Raw genomic sequence first — 22,142 nt, 5'->3', positions numbered from 1 at the left:
TTTATTAGCTCTTGATACAGAAAAAGCATTTGTTCGTGTTCATTAGCTATATTTATTTGAAGTTCTGAGTAAATTTAATCTTAAAGTACCCATTTATAAGGCTATTGGGTCACTATATTTGAAACCTTCAGCTAGACTTTTTACAGAGGGGTTGTTGTCAGCGCCCTTTGACATTTCAAATGAGACTAGACAAGGTTGCCTTCTCTCACCTTTAATATTTGCTCTCTTTATACAGCCCTATTGCTGAGCACATCAGGGGATTCAGGGTGTTCACATTGGACCTGCAGTACATAAAATTGGACTTTATGCAGATGATATTCTAATGGCATTAGCAGATCCTTTTAACTTCCTGGAATCATTTCAAAAGGTTATAACAAAATTTACAGCTTGTTCTTATTATAAAATTAATGACACAAAATGTCAGGTCCTTAGTATTAGCTATCTCTGCCCCTTTACTTTCAACAATGAAAGCTAAATTTAAATACAATTGGGAAAATTCTTCAGTATCATATTTGGGTGTATCATTAACGAAGTGTTCAAAGGAACTAATAAATATTAATTTTATGAATTTATCAAAGAACATTAAAGATTTTAAGCATCTTAACCCATTGTCATTATCATGAGTAGATAGAATTTTAGTAACACAAATGATTGTACTTCCAAACGTTTTATATTATTTTCACACAATTAACTTTTTGTTTCCTAGCAAAATTATAGAAATCTTCCAAAAAAGATCAATTTAAATGTATTTGGAAAGGCAGTAAGCCCAGAATAAATAGATCTGTTCTGACAAGACTCAGTCCCATGTGAGGTAATCCCAGACCTGCATGACTACCACAGAGCAGTAATACTAAATCAGCTGAGACAATGGTGGTCTTTTCACAGTTCTAAACATTGGGCTCAAACAGAGCAGATTTATATAGATTTATTCAGATTTGGTAGATTTGTTTTGGCTTGTTTAACTTGTAAATAATTTATCTTCCCTTTTATTAACTTATGTTTCTTCTGCAATATTTGTTTGGAAATCTTGTCAACACAATAATAAAGAATTTTCTCTTCCTCTCAAAATGCTTTTTTAAACAAATTTTCTACATTTAATCCCAGATTTAAATCTATGTACATGGAAGCAAAATTGATTTAACACACTGGCCTGCCTTTTTCTGGCAACAGCCTTCACTCGTTTCAGTATCTCCATGAAACACTTTAATATTTCATATAAGGAATTTTGAAAACATTCCCAAGCACACAGCTGCATTAACTTTCGCCATCTTGAACCTAATGAAAGCTCAACCTCCTTCATGCAATGGTTTACAGATCTTTCTTCTAAAATTAAAGAAATTAAAACATTTTATTTATTATTAGATAACCAAAGTTAATTTTCAAAATTCACATCTATCTTAAAATGGGAAAGAGCTTTTTCATGCTTTTTCTGATGAGCAGTGGCTGTTGGCTATGGCTATGTCTCCTGAGGCTTTGGAAAACATCTTGAATCACACCCCAGTTCCAAAGGTATCACGTCTTAGTGAGCTGAATGACTTCCGGCCTGTCGCTCTAACGTCACATGTGATGAAGACCATGGAGCGGCTGCTGCTTCACCACCTGAGGCCACAGGTCTGCCGCGCCCCTCGACCCTCTATAGTTCGAATACCAGGAGAAGGTGGGAGCGGAGGATGCCATCATCTATATGCTACACCGATCCCTCTCCCACTTGGACAGAGGCAGTGGTGCTGTAAGAATTATGTTTTTGGACTTCTCCAGTGCCTTCAGCACCATCCAACTTCTGCTCCTTCGGGACAAGCTGATAGAGATGGGAGTAGACTCACAACTGGTGGCATGGATCGTGGAGTATCTTACAGACAGACCTCAGTATGTGCGTCTCGGGAACTGCAGGTCTGACATTGTAGTCAGCAACACAGGAGCGCCGCAGGGGACTGTACTTTCTCCGGTCCTGTTCAGCCTATATACATCAGACTTCCAATACAACTCGGAGTCCTGCCACGTGCAAAGGTTCACTGATGACACTGCTATCATGAGCTGCATCAGGAGTGGGCAGAAGGAGGAGTATAGAAACTTAATCAAGGACTTTGTTAAATGGTGCGACTCAAACTACTTACAACTAAACACCAGCAAAACCAAGGAGCTGGTGGTGGATTTTAGGAGACCCAGGCCCCTCATGGACGCCGTGATTATCAGAGGAGACTGTGTGCAGAGGGTACAAACCTATAAATACCTGGGAGTGCAGCTGGATGATAAATTGAACTGGACTGCCAATACTAATGCTCTGTGTAAGAAAAGTCAGAGCCGACTATACTTCCTTAGAAGGTTGGCATCCTTCAACATCTGCAATAAGATACTGCAGATGTTCTTCCAGACGATTGTGGCAAGTGCCCTCTTCTACGCGGTAGTGTGCTGGGGAGGCAACATAAAGAAGAAGGATGTCTCATGGCTGGACAAACTGGTGAGGAATGCAGGCTCTATTGTAGGCAAGGAGCTGGACAGGTTGACATCCGTGGCAGAGTGACGGGTGCTGAGCAGGCTCCTGTCAATTATGGAGAATCCACTGCATCCACTGAACAGTGTCATCTCCAAGCAGAGGAGCAGCTTCAGCGACAGACTGCTGTCACTGTCCTGCTCCACTGAGAGACTGAGGAGATCGTTCCTCCCCCACACTATGCGACTCTTCAGTTCCACCGAGGGTTAAACGTTAACATTATTCAAAGTTATTGTCTGTTTTTACCTGCATTTTTATTACTCTTTAATATTGTTTTTTGTATCAGTATGCTGCTGCTGGATTATGTGAATTTCCCCTTGGGATTAATATCTTTCTATCTAAATCTACACAAAGCATTAAACATAGATGGCATCTCACTCCTGTGAAATTAGCTCAAGCTTAACCAAACTATTCCCCTTTATGCTGGAGGCAGTGTGTCAAAAACGGTACTCTTACACATATGTGGAGTTCCTGTAAGTCAATTCATCATTATTGGCCAACAGTTCAGAAATTTTGCTCATACTCTTTTAAAATATTAAAATTAACTCCTCAGTTGGCTTTGCTTTGATCGGAGATAAGACAACCATCAACCAAATGGTTGAAATGGCTTGGTTATACTGGTATAAAGGCCTATACATTAAATAACTATATTACTTTAATTAGATATTGTAAACTAAACTATGATTGCACTCATTAACAAGTATTCAGTGGGTTTGTAGAGGTGAGGCTGCTTTTTTCTTTGTTGTTGATCCTTTGCTTCTATAACTGTTACTAAGAATGAAGAGTTTTCTCTTTTAGTTCATGGTTCACTGTTCTATGTAATTTCTATGTATGAACTTTCCCTTTAATTAATGTTTTGGATAATCTCATTGTTGTGTGATTATGTAATATGTAATGTCACAGTGTTGTTTTCCTCTGTACATTGGCTTGCCTACCCTTTAATAAAATTCAGTTAAAAAAAATTAATTAGATAGGACTGGCAAGCTTTGTTGGGCTGAAAGGCATATTCTCATCTAGATTGTTCTAATGATATCAATGAACTATTCATTTTGCCAATTAAGCTCCTTGAAACCAGATGATGAAATATCACTGAGGAACTAAGTCGCCATGTGTTTTCCAAATGAATCAACTGAATGTACCAAGTGCTATAACAATCCACGAAGGGAGCAACTTTATATATATATATATATATATATATATATATATATATATATATATATATATATATATATATATATATATATATATATATATATATATATATATATTCATTAGGAGACAAAATCTGAAATTAAACCTCAAGAAAAAGAAATGTAGTCTATAGCTGGTTTCATAAGTATATGAAAAGTAGCAGTTTAAAAAAGAAAAAAGCAGCTGGTGATGGTAGATATGACTGATATGACTCTTCTTGATACTTTGCAGCGTGGGATGGCAGATTGGTAGAGACAGGAAGTTAAGGAATAACATATGGGACCAAACTAAAATGAGTCTCTCATTTTGTTGCTTTACAGATAAAATGTATTACAGGGAACCCAAATTTTCTTTATTTTAAATTACGCTTTACTGCTTTATGGTCAGCAGACAACCAAGTCTTGTAACTTATGCTGTGTGTGAACAGATGTAGTTAAACTACACAGTGGTGACACTGAAAATTGTCTTTAAAATGGTGATTTTAAATCAACTATAATAAAATGAAAATGAGAAATACAGTAATTTTCAATTGTCATGAATAAGAAAAGAAACTAGGTTTTGTTGGCTGCATTGTATGCATAACAGCAATGAGTCAAGAGTGAACTTGAATCAGATCAAGAGCACAATGTTGATTTTTGGGTTTGAAAGAAACACTTAAAAGAAAAAAAAAATCTATTCCTGGAACAGGTTAGAAAAAAAATAACATCTGTCATAATGTGTTTTTAAGGAGTATGCTGAAGAAACAGAAGGTTGTTCATTATACGAATGAAAATTCAAGATCACCCAAACACCCCTTCTGCATTACACTGCAGTAACTGCATAGCATACCTTGAGTAATAAGACGATTAAACTAATGTTAAGTGAAACTAACATCAACATTATTCCTGTATGGAAGCCAAATGTTTCCATGTGCTTGTTGATCATTATAATACAAGGAGTTGCTTTTAATCATAACAACAAATGATATGTTTTCTTTCCCTGTCTAGGAAAAAAGAGAAGAGCTGACATAAGCTATTTTAGGAAACTATATGGTTAAATTACTACTTAACATTGTATTGGTTATGAATCACAATAATATGTATATTCTCTAACAGGCAGCGTGGGAAAACTTTAAACTTATTTAAGTATTAAAATATAAATAGTAACATGGTATTAATAACACAAGTACCTGTAACTCCTTGCGCAATCTTCCACATTCATCCGTTAAGACTTGGAGCTGTAAACGGCACTGTGCAGATTCTAACTCTGCCTTTCTCCGTAGGGTCTGCTCATGCTGAAGAGTACTGTAAATGGCATAAACAATAAGTATAAAAATATTCATAAAACTGGTTTGGGTCCTGTATTCCAGAATATCTGTCATTCCTAACGACAATGCTTGGACTAGGAGTACTGAATATTATTAAAATATATTGGCACTGAGCAAAATTAGGAGGCAATGACTAGCTTATTCTTTAATGATCACTTCCTTTCGTTTTCTTCCGCTATCTGTAAAGAATCTGTTTTGACAAAGTTGTTAACAATTATAAAACACTATTAACATAGAGACAAAAAGAGACAGAAAATAATCTGTTTTAATACACCTAGGTTCTAAGCGAAGTACTTTAAGTGTATGTAGAACTTTATACTCTAGAGGTTCTGTAACCTCTAGGCTTGTAAGGTAAAAATAAATGCGCATTCATAAGGAACAACATTACATTAAAGTGTGAAGATCAAGATAAAAGGCTTAACTTTAATGTGTATTTAATTATAGACTAGGCACAAATAAACAAAGAATGTTAATTTTAAAAGGTGTAATTTTAAAAAATATGTTAGAGATCTCAACTTTCATATCTAGTTATACTGTGTCACAGAATGCCAGACATACACACCTTATTGAATTTCATCTAATTATGGGACAGAAAACGCAATGACAAATTTCAAAAAAGGAAAATGCCACATATCTATTAGCATGACTCCAAATAATTTATTGAAGAACTCACTATCTGCAGCTGAATAATCCATATAAACATAATAAGAAATGTCTTTATTGAATGGCACTGTTCCAGACTGCTTCAAAATAGAACAATAGAACACTCTAGACAAGAACAGGCCATTCAGCCCAACAAAGCTTGTAAGTCCTATATACTAATTTCTTCCAAGAAAACATCAAGTCGAGTTTTGAAAGTCCCTAACGTCTTACTGCCTACCACACAACTTGGTAGCTTATTCCAAGTGTCTATCATTCTTTGTGTAAAGAAAAACTTCTGAAAGTTTGCGCAAAAGTTACCCTTAACAAGTTTCCAACTGTGTCCCTGTGTTCTTGATGAACTCATTTTAAAATAATAGTCTCGATCCACTGTACTAATTCCCTTCATAATTTTAAACACTTCAATCATGTCACCTCTTAATCTTATATTGCTTAAACTGTATAGGCTCAGCTCTTTTAATCTTTCCTCATAATTCAACCCCTGTAGCCCTGGAATCAGCCTAGGTCGCTCTTCTCTGGACCTTTTCTAGCGCTGCTATGTCCTTTTTGTAGCCTGGAGACCAAAACTGCACACAGTACTCAAGATGAGGCCTCACCAGTGCATTATAAGGGTTGAGCATAACTTCCTTGGACTTGTACTCCACACATCGTGTTATATAACCTAACATTCTGTTAGCCTTCTTAATGGCTTCTGAACACTGTTGGGAAGTCGAAAGCTTAGAATCCACTATGACTCCGAAATCCTTCTCATAAGGTGTACTCTCGATTTTCCAACCACCCATTGTGTATTCAAACCTAACATTTTAACTTCCTATGTGTAATACTTTACATTTACTGACATTAAATTTCATCAGCCACAAATCTGCCCAAGCCTGTATGCTATCCAAGTCCTTCTGTAATGATATAACAGATTCCAAATCATCTGTTAATCCACCTATCTTGGTATCATGTGCAAACTTAACCAGCTTGTTACTTATATTCCGATCTAAATCATTTATATATATTAAAAATAGCAGCAGCCCTAGGAAAAACCCTTATGGAACATTACTCTTAACATCGGCCAATTTTGATGAGGTTCCTTGCACCATCACCCTCTGCTTTCTGCGTCTAAGCCAATTCTGCACCCATCTAAAAACATCACCTTGAACTCCCACTTCTTTTAATTTGATCCCCAACCTCTCACGTGGTACCTTATCAAATGCTTTCTGAAAGTCCAGATAAATAATATCATATGCTCCACTTTGATCGTATCCTTTTGTTGCCTCCTTATAGAATTCCAGCATGTTAGTAAAACACGACCTCCCTCTTCTGAACCCAGGCTGACTGTTCAGAATAACTCCTGTCCTTGCCAGATGTTGCTCAATCTTATCCTTAATAATTCCTTCCATTAATTTTTCTGTGATGCATGTTAACCTTACTGGCCTATAATTGCTTGGATCTGCCCTGTCACCCTTTTTATATAATGGGATGATATTTGCCATTTTCCAGTCCGTTGTGGTCTCTCCAGTGCGCAGTGACTTCCTAAAAATATGTGTCAAAGGTTTATATATGTACTCACTAGCCTCCTTAAGAACACGAGGATAAATATTATCTTGTCCTGGGGCTTCATGCATAACGGCGTGTGTAGAATTCTCACTAATACATGACGTAAGCACAAAAGCCGAAATGCGCTTACGCACAGAAAAATCCAAATGCAGGAATCTGTGCGTACTCCAACTTCCGCGTTCTTCCGCTCCATAAATCCCGGTCAGCGTGAAAAGTAATGCTCGTGCACGCGTGTGCTGTCCTGCCAAACTACTCCCAGAATTACGCCTCTTTGAATATGCAAATCAATATAAATAGCCCTTAAGCTCAGCCTTCTGTGAAAAGACAATGGGAAAAGCACGGGGGAAAATATAAGAATTTCAGCGAATACCAAGTGGAGGCAAAGGAAACACATACTATTTGTTGATTTAACAGTGGAATAAACAACAAAAGGAAGTTGATCGAGTGACGTAGCGTGTCAGAGAAACTCGAAAGCTCAAGTTCACAAAGTCACATAGTGCCAAAATAAAAAAGAAGTCATATATCAAAGTCGCTGTGAAAAGGCGAGTTGTAGCCCACCGTCTGAGCTTATTAGGGTACAGACAAAAAAAATAGGCACACAGTGGGGAAAAAAGCACGAAATGTCAACTTTAATCTTGAAATTTCCACTTTAATCACATAGTTTATTTTGTCATTAAAGTAGAACATCATAAATTTCATCTTAAAATCGTTTAATTTAGTAGTTTCTCAAATCCCATCGTAACTAAAGTAGCACGTTAAATGCTTTGTTTTGTATTTAATCTTCAACATGCTCAGTTTGTGTGAATCACTACGTGCTTCCGTTCTTTCTCTTTCTCCGACAGAATACAGAATCAATTACATTCGTGATATTACAGTTCTCTGAATAATTAAAATATTGAGATGTATATGTGATATCATTTTCATGATGATTGGAATGAAATCATGTTATTAAACATGGAAACATGAGGGTGCAATTATTGTTCATATCTCACACAAGATGCGGCTGCGCCATGTGCGACCTTCGATGAAGTAATTTACTGTAGCAGTGCTGTTCTTTCAAACGTACTAACCTCCAATTCCTGTCGTTACTTTTATTTCCCCAAATACCGAATCGCCACACAATCAAACCAAACCAAACTTTTCTTTCTTTTTTTATTTATATTTGAGTCTGAAGAAAGTACTCCTTCATTCCTGTCCATAGTTAGATATACTGTCCCAAAGTTGACCATTTAGAAACATAAGAATGTAAAGAGTTTGACAAAGAAGAGGGGACCCATACAGTCCATCAAGCTTGTTTGGTTAGTGAATATCTAAATTATCCTAATATCTCATTCTGATATTTTCTTAAAGTTAAGGTTTCCAATTCAGCACCACAACTTTGTAGTTTGTTCCAGATTATGGTGGCTCATTAAATGAAGAATTGCTTACTGGCTGAATAAGCAACTCATTGCTTAATTGAGAAAAAAAAATCTTCTGAAAACTTTGATTCTACAAATACCAGGATAAAATGGAACGTTTTTAGTTAAGTGGCTTTGAAGTTTAGTGTGACTTAATACTTTATACTTATAAAAGGCAAAGCCCTCACTGACTGACTGACTCACTGACTCATCACTAATTCTCCATTCCTTACAGCTTCCTTACAAAAGTTGGGCAGGTTTCATTTTGAAATTCTACGCATAATGGTCATAACTAGAAGCTATTTTTCTCCATTTACTGTAATGGAGTTGAGCTCGAAAGCCGTGGGGGGCGGAGTTTCGTGTGACATCATCACGCCTCCCACGTAATCACGCAGTACGTACAAAACCAGGAAGAGCTACAAAAAGCGCTGAAGAAAACATGCATTATATAATTAAGAAGGCAGCGAAACAATTAGAAGCGAGCGAGTGACATATAAAACCATATTCAGCGGATCACGTGAACTGACCCAGTGCGCAGACAAAAAGCAACAGTTCCAAAGAGTGCTGAACAAAAACCGAATTACACTGCTACGCTCAAATAGATAAACCACATGCAGTGGCGCAATGGTAGAGCCTTCGCCTCTAGCGCCGGTGTCCGAGGTTCGATTCCTGAGAGGGGATACACTAAGTATATACGCGCGCATCTCGATTCATTTTAGCCTTGCATCCCCTTGGTTTGAGACGCATGAAAAAATATACAGTTAACGCAGAAAGACAGATCACCAATTGAAGCTTCATGAATAATGGATACTTTATTCACGATCAATGATTGTTTTGGTAAAGCCATACGCCGTGTATTCATTAGATGAACTGTAAAAAAGTAAGAGCAAGGGGAGGGTAACTTATTGAGGCACACAGGCAAAACCACAATAGCATGCAGGCTTGATGTACTGTACTGCGCGTCAACTCGATCTGAATTGCGCAATCACATTCGAAAAAATATTTCTTTTCAAGTTCTATTTAGTGCATATGTGTCAAACTCAAGGCCCACGGGCCACATCCAGCCCGTGTCATTTTCTGCGCGCGAGATCATTTTATATACTGTATTATTGTGATTAATGGCCCGGGGATATGAAGCGCTGGTAACACAATAAACTACAGATCCCATAATGCAGCACTTCAGCTGTCTTGCCGAACACTTACGTGTTAATCAAGTCTAGCTTATGATGCTGCAAGTTATTGGCTAGCCCAGACGATGCCAAAGAGAAAAGGTGATTCTGAACATAGAGCCTTTAAAAACCGATGGGAGGCTGAGTATATGTTTACTGACATTACCGGTAAACCCGTGTGTCTCATTTGTGGAGCTAATGTGGCTGTAATTACAGAATTTAATCTCAGGCGGCACTATGAGACAAAACATCAAGATAACCTGAAAGACCTGAATGCAATGCACAAGATACAGAAAGCAGAAGAGTTAAAGAAGAATCTGACACTTCAGCAGGCGTTTTTACCCGTGCAAAATCACAAAGTGATTTCAAGTGAAGCTACTTTTATGGGAGACACAAATGCACCAGTGCAACTTGCCCCACTTTCCCTGTTGCAAAGTAATGTTGAACCAAGTTGGCACTACGGTGTTCCCAAATATGCACTTTGCTGATAAACTGAGCGCACTGCGCACAGAGTTCAAACGGCGCTTTGGTGGCTTTGAAGAACAAAAAAAGAATTTTGAGTTGTTTCGTAAACCATTTGCCGTCGATGTGGAAACTGCACCTGTGCAGATTCAGATGGAGGTGATTGAGCTACAGTGTAATGGCACACTGAAGGCAAAGTACGATACTGCAGGGCCCGTTACAGTTTATACACTCCGTTCCCGCACAAATGCTCCAGCTCCGTCTACATGCGGCTCGAACCTTGTGCATGTTTGGTATCACATATCTGTGTGAGAAGCTCTTCTCAGTCATGAAGACTAACAAAACAGCACACAGGAGTCGCCTCACTGATGAGCACCTGCAGTCCATCCTGAGAATCTCCACAACACAGAACCTCACACCAAACATAAACAAACTTGTTGCCAAAAAAAGATGCCAGGCGTCCAGCTCTGATAAAATGACATAAGAGCAAAGACAACTGAATGATTTGATTTGTTATTGCTGAAAAGAACAAATTTTATTTATATTTCCAGGTTTTGTTATGCACCATGTTCATATTTGAATTTGTATAATTTTGACAGGATATATTTTTATTGAGAGCAAAATCTTTTGGGATATTTAAAATTTAAGTTTATTTTTTATATAAAATTACATAAGAGTAAAGAAATTTGAATATTTGTTCTTTCAACGTTTACTTTATTTCTAACTTGTATAATTTAGACAAGATATATTTTTATGGAGAGTTTGAGTTGATTTATTCCGGAATAATATTCTGTCGACTAAATAAAAATTCCTTCTATTTAAAATTTAAATAGAACTTGAACAGAAACGATAGTTCATAATATCCACGCAGACTTGCGACGTAAGAGCGGGAGTCATCCGTTTTAACAAACAGTGTATTGCACTGATACTGAAATAGCCTGCCCATTTAATTATTTAGGAATGGATAAATAAATTAAGATTTTGCACAATGTTTTTCATTTTTCTTCCTTCATGGATTCTGTCACCCCCAGCAACAGTTGCTCGCACCCCAAAGACTGTATGTGTATATATATATATATATATATATATATATATATATATATATATATATATATATATATATATATATATATATATATATATATATATATATATATATATATATATATATATATATATATATATATATATATATATATATATATACACATACACACACACACGGACAAAATTGTTGGTACCCTTCAGTCAATGAAAGAAAAACTCAAAATGGTCACAGAAATAACTTTAATCTGACAAAAGTAATAATAAATAAAAATTCTATGAAATTTAACTAATAAAAGTCAGACATTGCTTTTCAACCATGCTTCAACAGAATTAATTTAAAAAAAAACTCATGAAACAGGCCTGGACAAAATGATGGTACCCTAGAAAAGACTGAAAATAATGTGACCAAAGGGACATGTTAATCCAAGGTGTGTCCACTAATTAGCATCACAGGTGTCTACAATCTTGTAATCAGTCAGTGGACCTATATATAGGGCTCCAGGTAGTCACTGTGTTGTTTGGTGACATGGTGTGTACCACACTCAACATGGACCAGAGGAAGCGAAGGAAAGAGTTGTCTCAGGAGATTAGAAAGAAAATTATAGACAAGCATGTCAAAGGTAAAGGCTATAAGACCATCTCGAAGCAGCTTGATGTTCCTGTGACTACAGTTGCACATATTATTCAGAAATTTAAGATCCATGGGACTGTAGCCAACCTCCCTGGACGTGGCGCAGGAGGAAAATTGATGACAAATCAAAGAGACGGATAATACGAATGGTAACAAAAGGGCCAAAACTTCTAAAGAGATCCAAGGTGAACTTCAAGCTCAAGGAACATCAGTGTCAGATCGCACCATCCGTCATTGTTTGAGCCAAAGTGGACTTCATGGGAGACGACCAAGGAGGACACCATTGTTGAAAACAAATCATAAAAAAGCCAGACTGGAATTTGCCAAACTACATGTGGACAAGCCACAAAGATTCTGGGAGAATGTCCTATGGACAGATGAGACAAAAATTGAACTTTTTGCCAAGGCACATCAGCTCTATGTTCACAGACGGAAAAAAAGAAAAGAACACTGTCCCTTCTGTGAAACATGGAGGAGGCTCTGTTATGTTCTGGGGCTGCTTTGCTGCATCTGGCACAGGGTGTCTTGAATCTGTGCAGGGTACAATGAAATCTCAAGACTATCAAGGGATTCTAGAGAGAAATGTGCTGGCCAGTGTCAGAAAGCTTGGTCTCAGTCGCAGGTCATGGGTCTTGCAACAGGACAATGACCCAAAACACACAGCTAAAACACCCAAGAATGGCTAAGAGGAAAACATTGGACTATTCTAAAGTGGCCTTCTATGAGCCCTGACCTCAATCCTATTGAGCATCTTTGGAAAGAGCTGAAACATGCCGTCTGGAAAAGGCACCCTTCAAACCTGAGACAACTGGAGCAGTTTGCTCATGAGGAGTGGGCCAAAATACCTGCTGAGAAGTGCAGAAGTCTCATTGACAGTTACAGGAATCGTTTGATTGCAGTGATTGCCTCAAAAGGTTGTGCAACAAAATATTAAGTTAGGGGAACCATCATTTTTGTCCAGGCCTGTTTCATGAGTTTATTTTTTTAAATAATTCTGCTGAAGCATGGATGAAAATCAATGTCTGACTTTCATTGGTTAAATGTCATAGAATTTTTATTTATTATTACTTTTGTCAGATTAAAGTTATTTCTGTGACCATTTTGAGTTTTTTTTTCATTGACTGAAGGGTACCAACAATTTTGTCCGTGTGTGTGTGTGTGTGTGTGTGTGTGTGTGTGTGTGTGTGTGTGTGTATATATATATATATATATATATATGACAGCAACACTCATAACAGTGACAAAACAATTACATTGACAATCATGTTACGTTATTTTTAAAATGTTTCCTTTTCATTACTTCTTTAACACAATACTTCTCCGCTTGCGAAGCGCAGGCATTTTGCTAGTGTACTTTAAAATCAACAGTAATTTAACTTTCAAAGAGCACATATTTCACACTTTGTAATACCAGCTTTCTCCAGTTTATAAATGATCTGAATTTAGAGTTCAATTTACAGGGTAGAAGTTTAAGGTCAACTATACAGGAAAACTAGTCTTTTCATTTTAATTAGTTAGACTTAACTGTTTCAATGCTGGTGTAATAAATCACTTTTCTACTCTAACTAATAGATTTTGTATGCCAAACTCCTAATAACATTTCATAATTATGGTATTTTTGTTTATCTTTGCCTCATTTCAGCACTAGTTTTGCCACAGAATACTACAAGGTCTGTGCAAAAATAAGGCAAACTTCTTAAATAAGGCATCAATATGCAAATATAGCACACTCACAATAGTGTTGGTTTATGGCCGAAACCTTGACCTTTAAAATCTCTACTGGCTCAAACCACCACATCAATTAGTCACTAAGGAAATGTAGTAGAGAGAACAGTTCAACTGTAACTTACGCAATTTTTTTACAAGATGAAATATGAAGAAGCAACATATATTCATTAAATTCTTGATGAAATTGCCTGTCCGTGAGGATGCTGAAGATGTAGGCATCAGTAAAAGTTCGTGTCACACAATTCTGACTGAAACTGAACATGCATAGGGTTGCTGCAAAATTTGTACGGACTCCCTTTACAGATGAGCAAGAAGCGATCTGTGTCACTGTTAGTCAGGTGTGGTTAGATCATTCAAATTATGATGACAACTTTCCAAAACATGTCAAAACAAGTGAAGAAAGGTGGATGTACTGCCCTTGCAGACATTTTTGTTCCCAAAGTTAAAATCCACCCTGAAATGTTGCCAATTTCTAGCGATAGAAAATACTCCAAAATGAGTTCCAGAATGCATTTTTGAAATGGAAAAACTGCTCAAAGCATTGGATAAATAGAGGAGGAGAATACTTTGAAAGAGACAAGTCTGACCAAGTGGTAAGAATAAAATAACTGTTTTTGTTTTTTGTTTAAAATTCAGTTTCTTTTTGGACAGACCTCATATTTGTGTACAAGATTGGAATACAGCACTTACTCAATTTAAAGTTTCTTTTTTTTTTTTTTTTTTATAAACTTTCCTTCACTAATTTACACCATCATTTTATCAAGATGTTGGCAATAACCAAGGCTTAATGTCAATATCAAGAAAAGGGCTGCACTGGCTGCATCTTCAATGATGTTTTTCCAAAAGAGCACAAATATGGACAAAACTCCTACCAGCTTGCAGTGTACTGTGGTAAATGAAATAAAAAGCATTCAGATTCATCCCTATGCAGATGTAGCAACAAGTAATCACAAAAATTCACTTTATACCTTTTCATTTTTTCCTGATCACTGGTGTCAAGGGCCTTCAGGGAACGAGCATACAAAAGCACAACATCTGAACGTTTTGCCTTCTTATTGCACTGCAGGGATAGAAATAAGCACATGCTTATTTTATACAGTAATTAATGACATTATAAAACTAATCAAGAACCACCAAGAGTTTTAAAACAAAAGCACAAAAACACACATCTTAATCAGTCTATCAAAAAATTACAATTAGGGTTAGACCAATATTTAATATTATCTAACTATCAGATATTTTGTTTTCATATGGAGAGTTGTGTTTTATATCGAGGTAATCAGAATGTAGGCTTCATTTTTTAATTTTGCCTGATACCTACAGGGCTCCAAACTACTGTAGATCACTTTCACCTTGCAGATGGTGAAACAAGTCAGTTGTTGATTTCCAACAAAGTTTGCAGATTGCCATCTTTCAAGCAACATCAGTCTTTTCAAAGCAAAACAAACCACCTCCATGTGAGTGAGGATGATCAATGTCTTGCAATTAAATCTAAAAACACGGATTGCAAGGCTGTTTATCCCCACATGCTGTTTGCTATGCAAGCTTGTGGTGTACTGACAGTGCACACACATGCAGTACTCTATCTTGCTAGGTTACATGAAACTGTAAATGTGAGAGCTCTCAAGGCAGGTTTTTCATTGTTTTTAACAAAGTGATGACATACTAGAGAATTTCAGTTCACACATCATTAAAACAGCAATTAAAATTTTATCGCAGATGACACATCACATAGTCCTACTGCCAAGCATATGAAGTTTCATAACTGTTAAAGTCCTCTTTTACAAGTAATTTCTGGTTTGGTTCATGTAGATCATGTCAGCCATTGTTGTTCACATTAGATGCATTTAAACTACTGTAGATCAAGATCAAAAACGGGTCTTCCGATTGTCTAGTACAGTGGTGGCGAACCTATGGCACGCGTGCCAAAGGGGGCACTCAGAGCCTTCTCAGTAGGCACGCGCGCCGTCGCCCAAGCACAGAGTTCGTTACTATAAAGCCAGAGGAATGCGGGGCCGGGCTGCTCCCCTCACGCTCCCCTCTTCCGCGCGCGGAGGACTTTTCTCACATCACCCGCCCCTCTGCCCAGCAGCCCAATGGGAGCGCGGCCTTTCTCTCCTGTCTAGGGTAAGGCGGGCGGCACACATGTTGCTTGAGGGTGCGGCACGGACTGCAGCCATTTGAGTCTGTGATTCCCGTGGTGGGGTTGGAGGGGATGTGGTATAGCGGGTCCACAGCTCAAAATTGAAAAGGCCAGTTTTAACAGATAATTGTATGCGACTCGCGTTAAAGAGGGGTTATGGTAGAGTGGCGGGCAGTTTCCTGGAGCTTTGTGATGCGGGCAGTCCTCGCTTAAAGCGCACAGGTGAGTCGTCCGCATCTGTAATTATTGCCGGGAGTTGCTAATCGCCACACATGATCATGACCCCGTAATATATAATGGAAGCTTTGGGGGCGGAGCTTAATAGGGAAGACCTGCGTGAAACACTTGAGAGGATCGAAGGGATGACAAAGGACAGCACAGTTAGTTATGAAAATGAAATCCTTAAAGTGTGGAATTCTCTGCCAAATAATCTTAAGTCAATGAAGGCACTTGAGATTGCTTTCCTTACTTTGTTTGGAACATCTTATGCTTGTGCGCAGCTGTTTTCAGCTTTGAATTAAATCAAATCTGACACCAGAAACAGACTAACAGATGACCCGAGTGCTGCATGTGTTGCTCTCAAGCTTACAAAGAATGAGCCAAGGTTAGACAAATTATCAGCATGCATACAACAGCAAAAAGCACATTAATTGTTCAAAAGCATACCGAATGCAAACGTTTACCTTTCAACAAAAAGTTGTTTGTATCATTGAAAGCTCCGCTATTTTGTTTTTCTTTTAAGACAAAAGATGTTAATGTATGAGTGGCTTTTCTAAACTAAAAGTTCAGTAGATAGACAGACAGAGCATAAGTATTGGCAGTTCAGTCCAATTTATCATCCAGCTGCACTCCCAGGTATTTATAGGTCTGTACCCTCTGCACACACTCACCTCTGATGATCACGGGTCCATTAAGGGCCTGGGACTCCTAAAATCCACCACCAGCTCCTTGGTTATGCTGGTGTTCAGTTTTAGGTGGTATTCAGGTTAAATTGCCATGTTGGCACTTTGCGATAAATAAGTGGATTTTGGATTGCAGTTTGGGCACTTGGTTTCTAAATGGTTCGCCATCACTGGTCTAGTACTTACTGTATAATACAACCTGGCCCACATTTGCCTTAGGTAACTGTAACCAGCTTTGCAATGTAAGGATGCACAATTTTTGGAATGAGGCACTTGGTAGTACTTCAAACAATGGTTTACAGTTCTAGGTTAAAATAAACCATAACTAGCCATCTAAAGTACCTTCTGGTTTCACCCTAATCCAATAGGACCTCTTAACTTGGAACACTTTAAACCGTGTATTATTAAAACTGTAAGAGTCTATCTTAAAATATTTAAATGTTAGAATTGTTTGATTTCAACAACAGAATATCAGTTTCTTATAGTTACTTAAGACTATGGAATAGTCTTTTACCCCCTGCAAGTTGATATAAAATAGAACTTTCTTAGCTATCTGTATACACAGTGTTAATTAAGCCAATTACAAAATAGTCTTATTGCTAGCATGGACTGTTAGATAATTATGCCAATAGTAGACTGGCATACATTTTTCTGACCATTTTGATATGAACATTTGAAAGTATGACTGCATGACCAAACCTAAGTGAAACATGAAACAAGGCAAGTAAGCCTTAAAAAGAACTTCCTTTAAACAAGAACATTTCTTTAACATTAGTTTTTTCACAATTTTTGTGTAAATTAGTTTGCTTTGAAATTTTACTAAAACTTTTAAAAGATATTTGGTTTGTGGAATTATTTGAAAATGCATCACACTAGTGCCAGAACTGTCCTATGAAGCACACATAAAGCCACAAAACTTTGGCAACTGGGTATAAATGCAGCTGCAGAAACAATACCATTATATATCAGAATTCTGACAGTGTGGATCTACATTTACAGTCTAAGTAACTGGATGCATTTTGTGCAACTGGCACTAATGCCCTGCCCTACCCTACCCCACCAATGCTTAGCTGAAATTGCTTTGTTTTCACCAGAATGCAAAAGCAAGTTGTTCTTTACTAAAACTTTTTTTTTTTTAGTAAAAAAGCTACACACACATGATTAAACAGAGGAAATACAGAGTACAATTCATATTATAAAAAAATGAATACTTTTTAAACCGAGTTTGCAAATTTGACATTTAACAGTAAACATCTTATGCAAAAAAGAAAAAAAAAACTAAGATTGTTCATTCACAGTGAGCACTCACAGTGCACCAACAATAAACAAAAAACAAAAAAAAAAAAGAAAACTAGACTTAGCCAGAAACCATCCTGACCTGTGGACACTTTCCACCTTGACCCCGAAGCCAACGGTCAATGCAATTGAAGCCAAAAAGATGTCCACAACGTAGAGCTGAGAGCCGGTGGTCACCTGCATTTGTCCATGGTTCAAAACATATCGTACAGGTGTCTCCCTCTTCCTCTTCAAGATCATTAGTAGAAGATGCAATAGTGCTTGGTTCAGGTAATTTTTTTGAAGGAGACTTTGCCTGTAAACACACAATTGGGAAAAAAAAAATCTTTTACAGTGATGCAAAAACATGAAAAAGTCTTATTTGAAAATTGACTAATGGCTGTTGTGGCCAAGACCTCTACACTTTCTAACACAAACATACCGTTTTACAATTACTTTTCAGCCAAGTGCATTAACAGCCTTCTTTATCCTTTAACATGCTAAAATTCCTTTATATTTTGTAGTTATAAATTCTGCCACATACTGTTCATATTATGCCATTTCTTGCAAACTTGACAGGCATGTGTCATATCCCTTGATATGTTCCTCCATTCAAGGTTGAATATTCATGTAAAACTCCAAGATACTTTAAACTAACAGGATAGTAGTCAATTTTTGAAACCCACACCTTTTGGTTTTATGCTCATGTGCATAATTTATCAAAAAAGCATTCATAAAGTATACAAGATTAACAAAATGGCAATTACTTTGAGATACAGAATTCTGCTTTTTGTATAAACTGTTTGAAAATGTTAAACAAACTTAAGACTGCAATTTTAAAATAAAGACATACAGTATAATGACATAAAAGGTGGTAACAATGAGTTGTAGGAATAAAACAAATTTAGGTAAGGGAAAGATTACAGTCTCAGACAGCAATTCCGCCAATACAAAAGAGCACATAAATAATGAGCCTATAAACAGGGTTTACATGATTATAAGCTTTTCTAAGTTTACGTGAATAGAGAGTGTGGTAAATTCCCATGATCCCTCAAATATTTGTGCAATGACAAAGAGTTGACCAACTAGCTAGCTAGCTAGATAGGATACTTTATTAATCCCCAAGGGGAAATTCACATACATCAGAAGCACCATACTGATAAAAACAATACTAAAGAGTGATAAAAATGCAAGGTGGAGAGTGTGAGGCAAGTGTAACAGTCTATAATCTTGTATAATATTAACGTTTAACCCCCCCCCCTCAGTCTGTCAGTGGATCAGGACAGTGACAGCAGACAGTCGCTGAAACTGCTCCTCTGTCTGGAGATGATCCTGTTCAGTGGATTCTCCATGATTGACAGGAGCCTGCTCAGCACCCGTCGCTCTGCCACAGATGTCAAACTGTCCAGCTCCGTGCCTACAATAGAGCCTGCCTTCCTCACCAGTTTGTCCAGTTGTGAGGCGGTCCCTCTTCTTTATGCTGCCTCCCCAGCACACCACTGCATATAAGAGGGCGCTCACCACAACCATCTTATTGCAGATGTTGAAGGACACCAGCCTTGTAAGGAAGTATAGTCGGCTCTGTCCTCTCTTACACAAGAGTATCGATATTGACAGTCCAGTCCAATTTATCATCCAGCTGTACTCCCAGGTATTTATAGATCTGAATCCTCTGCCCACAGTCATCTCTGATGATCAAGGGTCCACGGCCTCCTAAAATCCACCACCAGCCAAGTCCTTGATTAGGTTCCTATAGTCCTCCTCCTGCCCACTCCTGATGCAGCCCACGACAGCAGTGTCGTCAGCGAACTTTTGCACATGGCAAGACTCCGAGTTGTATTGGAAGTCTGATGTATATAGGCTGAACAGGACCAGAGAAAGTACAGTCCCCTGCGGCGCTCCTGTGTTGCTGACCACAATGTCAGACCTGCAGTTCCCAAGACACACATACTGAGGTCTGTATGTAAGATAGTCCACGATCCATGCCACCAGGTATGAATCTACTCCCATCTCTGTGAGCTTGTCACTAAGGAGCCGAGGTTGGATGGTGTTGAAGGCACTAGAGAAGTCCAGAAATGTAATTCTTACAGCACCACTGCTTCTGTCCAAATGGGAGAGGGATCGGTGTAACATATAGATGATGGCATCCTCCTCTCTCACCTTCGCCTGGTATGCGAACTGCAGAGGGTCGAGGGTGTGGCGGACCTGTGGCCTCAGGTGGTGAAGCAGCAACCCGCTCCATGGTCTTCATCACATGTGACGTCAGAGCGACAGGCCGGAACTCATTCAGCTCACCAGGACGTGATACCTTTGGGACTGGGGTGATGCAGGATGTTTTCCAAAGCCTTGGGAACTCTCCTCTATTCTAGACTCAGGTTGAAGATGTGCTGTAGAGGACTCCCCAGCTCCAATGCACAGGATTTCAGCAGTCGTGGCGATACTCCATCCACTGCTTTGCTGGCACAAAGTCTCCTCAGCTCTCTGCTTAACTGGGCTGCTGTAATTGTAGGTGGGGGAAACTCTCTCCAGTGCTGTTATCAGCTGAAGGATGGATGGAGGATGCAGTACTCTGAGGTGAGAGTGGGTTAGGGTGGTCAAACCTGTTAAAGAAGTTTTTCATCAGGTTTGATCTCTCCACGTCTCTCTCAATGGTGGCACCCCGCTTCGAGCTGCAGCCAGTGATGATCTTCATCCCATCCCACATTTCCTTCATGCTGTTATTCTGCAACTTTTGCTCCAGCTTTCTCCTATACTGCTCCTTTGCCGCCCTGAGCTGGACTCGGAGTTCCTTCTGCACGTGCTGAAGCTCATGCTGATCACCACCTTTAAAAACCCTTTTTTCTGGTTCAAAAGGCCCTTGATGTCACTTGTAATACATGGCTTGTTGTTAGCATAGCAGCGTACTGTTCTTACTGGAACTACAATGTCCATACAGAAGTTGATGTAGTCAGTAGTGCATTCAACAACCTCCTCAACGTTCTCACTATGTGACCCCTGCAGGATATCCCAGTCCGTAGTTCCAAAGCAATCTCTCAGAGCCTGCTGTGCCTCAGGGGACCACTTCCTGAATGAGCGCATGGTTGTAGGTAGCTCCCTCACTCTTGGTTTGTAGTGAGGCTGAAGCAGAAAAAGGTTATGATCTGCTTTCCCAAGCGCAGGCAGCGGGGTGCCGCTGTATGCGTCTTTAACATTTGCACACAGTAGGTCAAGTCCTATTTCCCTGGGTGTTACAATCCACATACTGGGAGAAGGCAGGTAATGTTTTGTCCAGCGTCACATGGGTAAAGTCTCCAGAGATTAGCACAAGCGCCTTGGGGTGCTGTGTTTGTAGATTAGCAACAGCGGAGTGGATGTTGTCACCCGCTACCTTCCCGTCCACATGAGGAGGGATGTAAACAATAACAACAATGACATGTCCAAACTCTCTGGGCAAGTAATAGGGACGCAGACTTACAGCCAACAGTTCAATGTCCCTGCAGCATGTGGAGATATTGACATTTACATGTCCAGGGTTGCACCACCTTGTATTCACATAGAGATCAAGTCCTCCTCCTTTCCGCAGGTATTTGCGTCTCTGTCTGCTCTAACTGTGCTAAACCCGGGAAGCTCCATGTTAGCATCTGGGATGATAGTCGTTAGCCACGTTTCTCAAAAACACAACAAACTGCATTCTCTGTAGGTCATGTCATTTTTCACCAGTGCAGCCAGTTCATCGATCTTATTTGGTAGTGAGTCCACATTTACCAGGATCACAGAAGGCACCGAAGGCTTGTATCGCTACTTGCTCGCTTGCTCCGCTCATATTTAAGGTTGAACTCGTCTCAGTTACAGCTGCCAGAATTGGCTTTACCAGAGAGGCGGAGTAGTATAATTCCCTCAATAATAGAGAGAAAACTTCTAGCTCACATTTTTAAAATAGAGTCCACCATGTCACTTTGCCATTACCAAGACACTGTTGCTGCCATCCATGAAGAGGTGTTTTAGTCAAAACTCTCACAAAATACTAATTAATCCAAGCATTTCAAGAAATATCTCATCCAGCTCTGCAGCCTTGGAATTTCAGAGGTTTGTAACTTAATCTGCAACTTCAGTTACCAAGGTGGACCAATCCCAGTCAATCCTCCTGGAACTGCCTCCTAAAAGGAATGTGTATCTACTAAGTTCAAAGTTCCACAAGATGCTCCTTAGAACTTCT

The 22,142-nt window shown here is 38.6% G+C and overlaps 1 protein-coding gene across 2 annotated transcripts in view; it reads right to left on the bottom strand.

The window, feature by feature from the left end:
• Positions 1-22,142, bottom strand: part of rfwd3 (ring finger and WD repeat domain 3) — a 131,036-nt gene that overhangs the window by 51,146 nt on the left and 57,748 nt on the right. For both annotated transcript variants that reach the window (XM_039763609.1, XM_039763608.1), the window contains exons 5-7: positions 18,051-18,263; positions 14,596-14,687; positions 4,851-4,965 (exon numbers count right to left, since the gene is read on the bottom strand). In XM_039763609.1, coding sequence (XP_039619543.1) covers positions 4,851-4,965; positions 14,596-14,687; positions 18,051-18,263 — 420 coding nt within the window. The remainder of the gene's footprint in view (positions 1-4,850; positions 4,966-14,595; positions 14,688-18,050; positions 18,264-22,142) is intronic.

This window comes from Polypterus senegalus, chromosome 9 (genome assembly GCF_016835505.1).
Source record: "Polypterus senegalus isolate Bchr_013 chromosome 9, ASM1683550v1, whole genome shotgun sequence".
Taxonomy (NCBI): domain Eukaryota; kingdom Metazoa; phylum Chordata; class Cladistia; order Polypteriformes; family Polypteridae; genus Polypterus; species Polypterus senegalus.
Note: the sequence above shows the minus strand (reverse complement) of the source record. Positions and strands in the feature narration are given on the sequence as shown.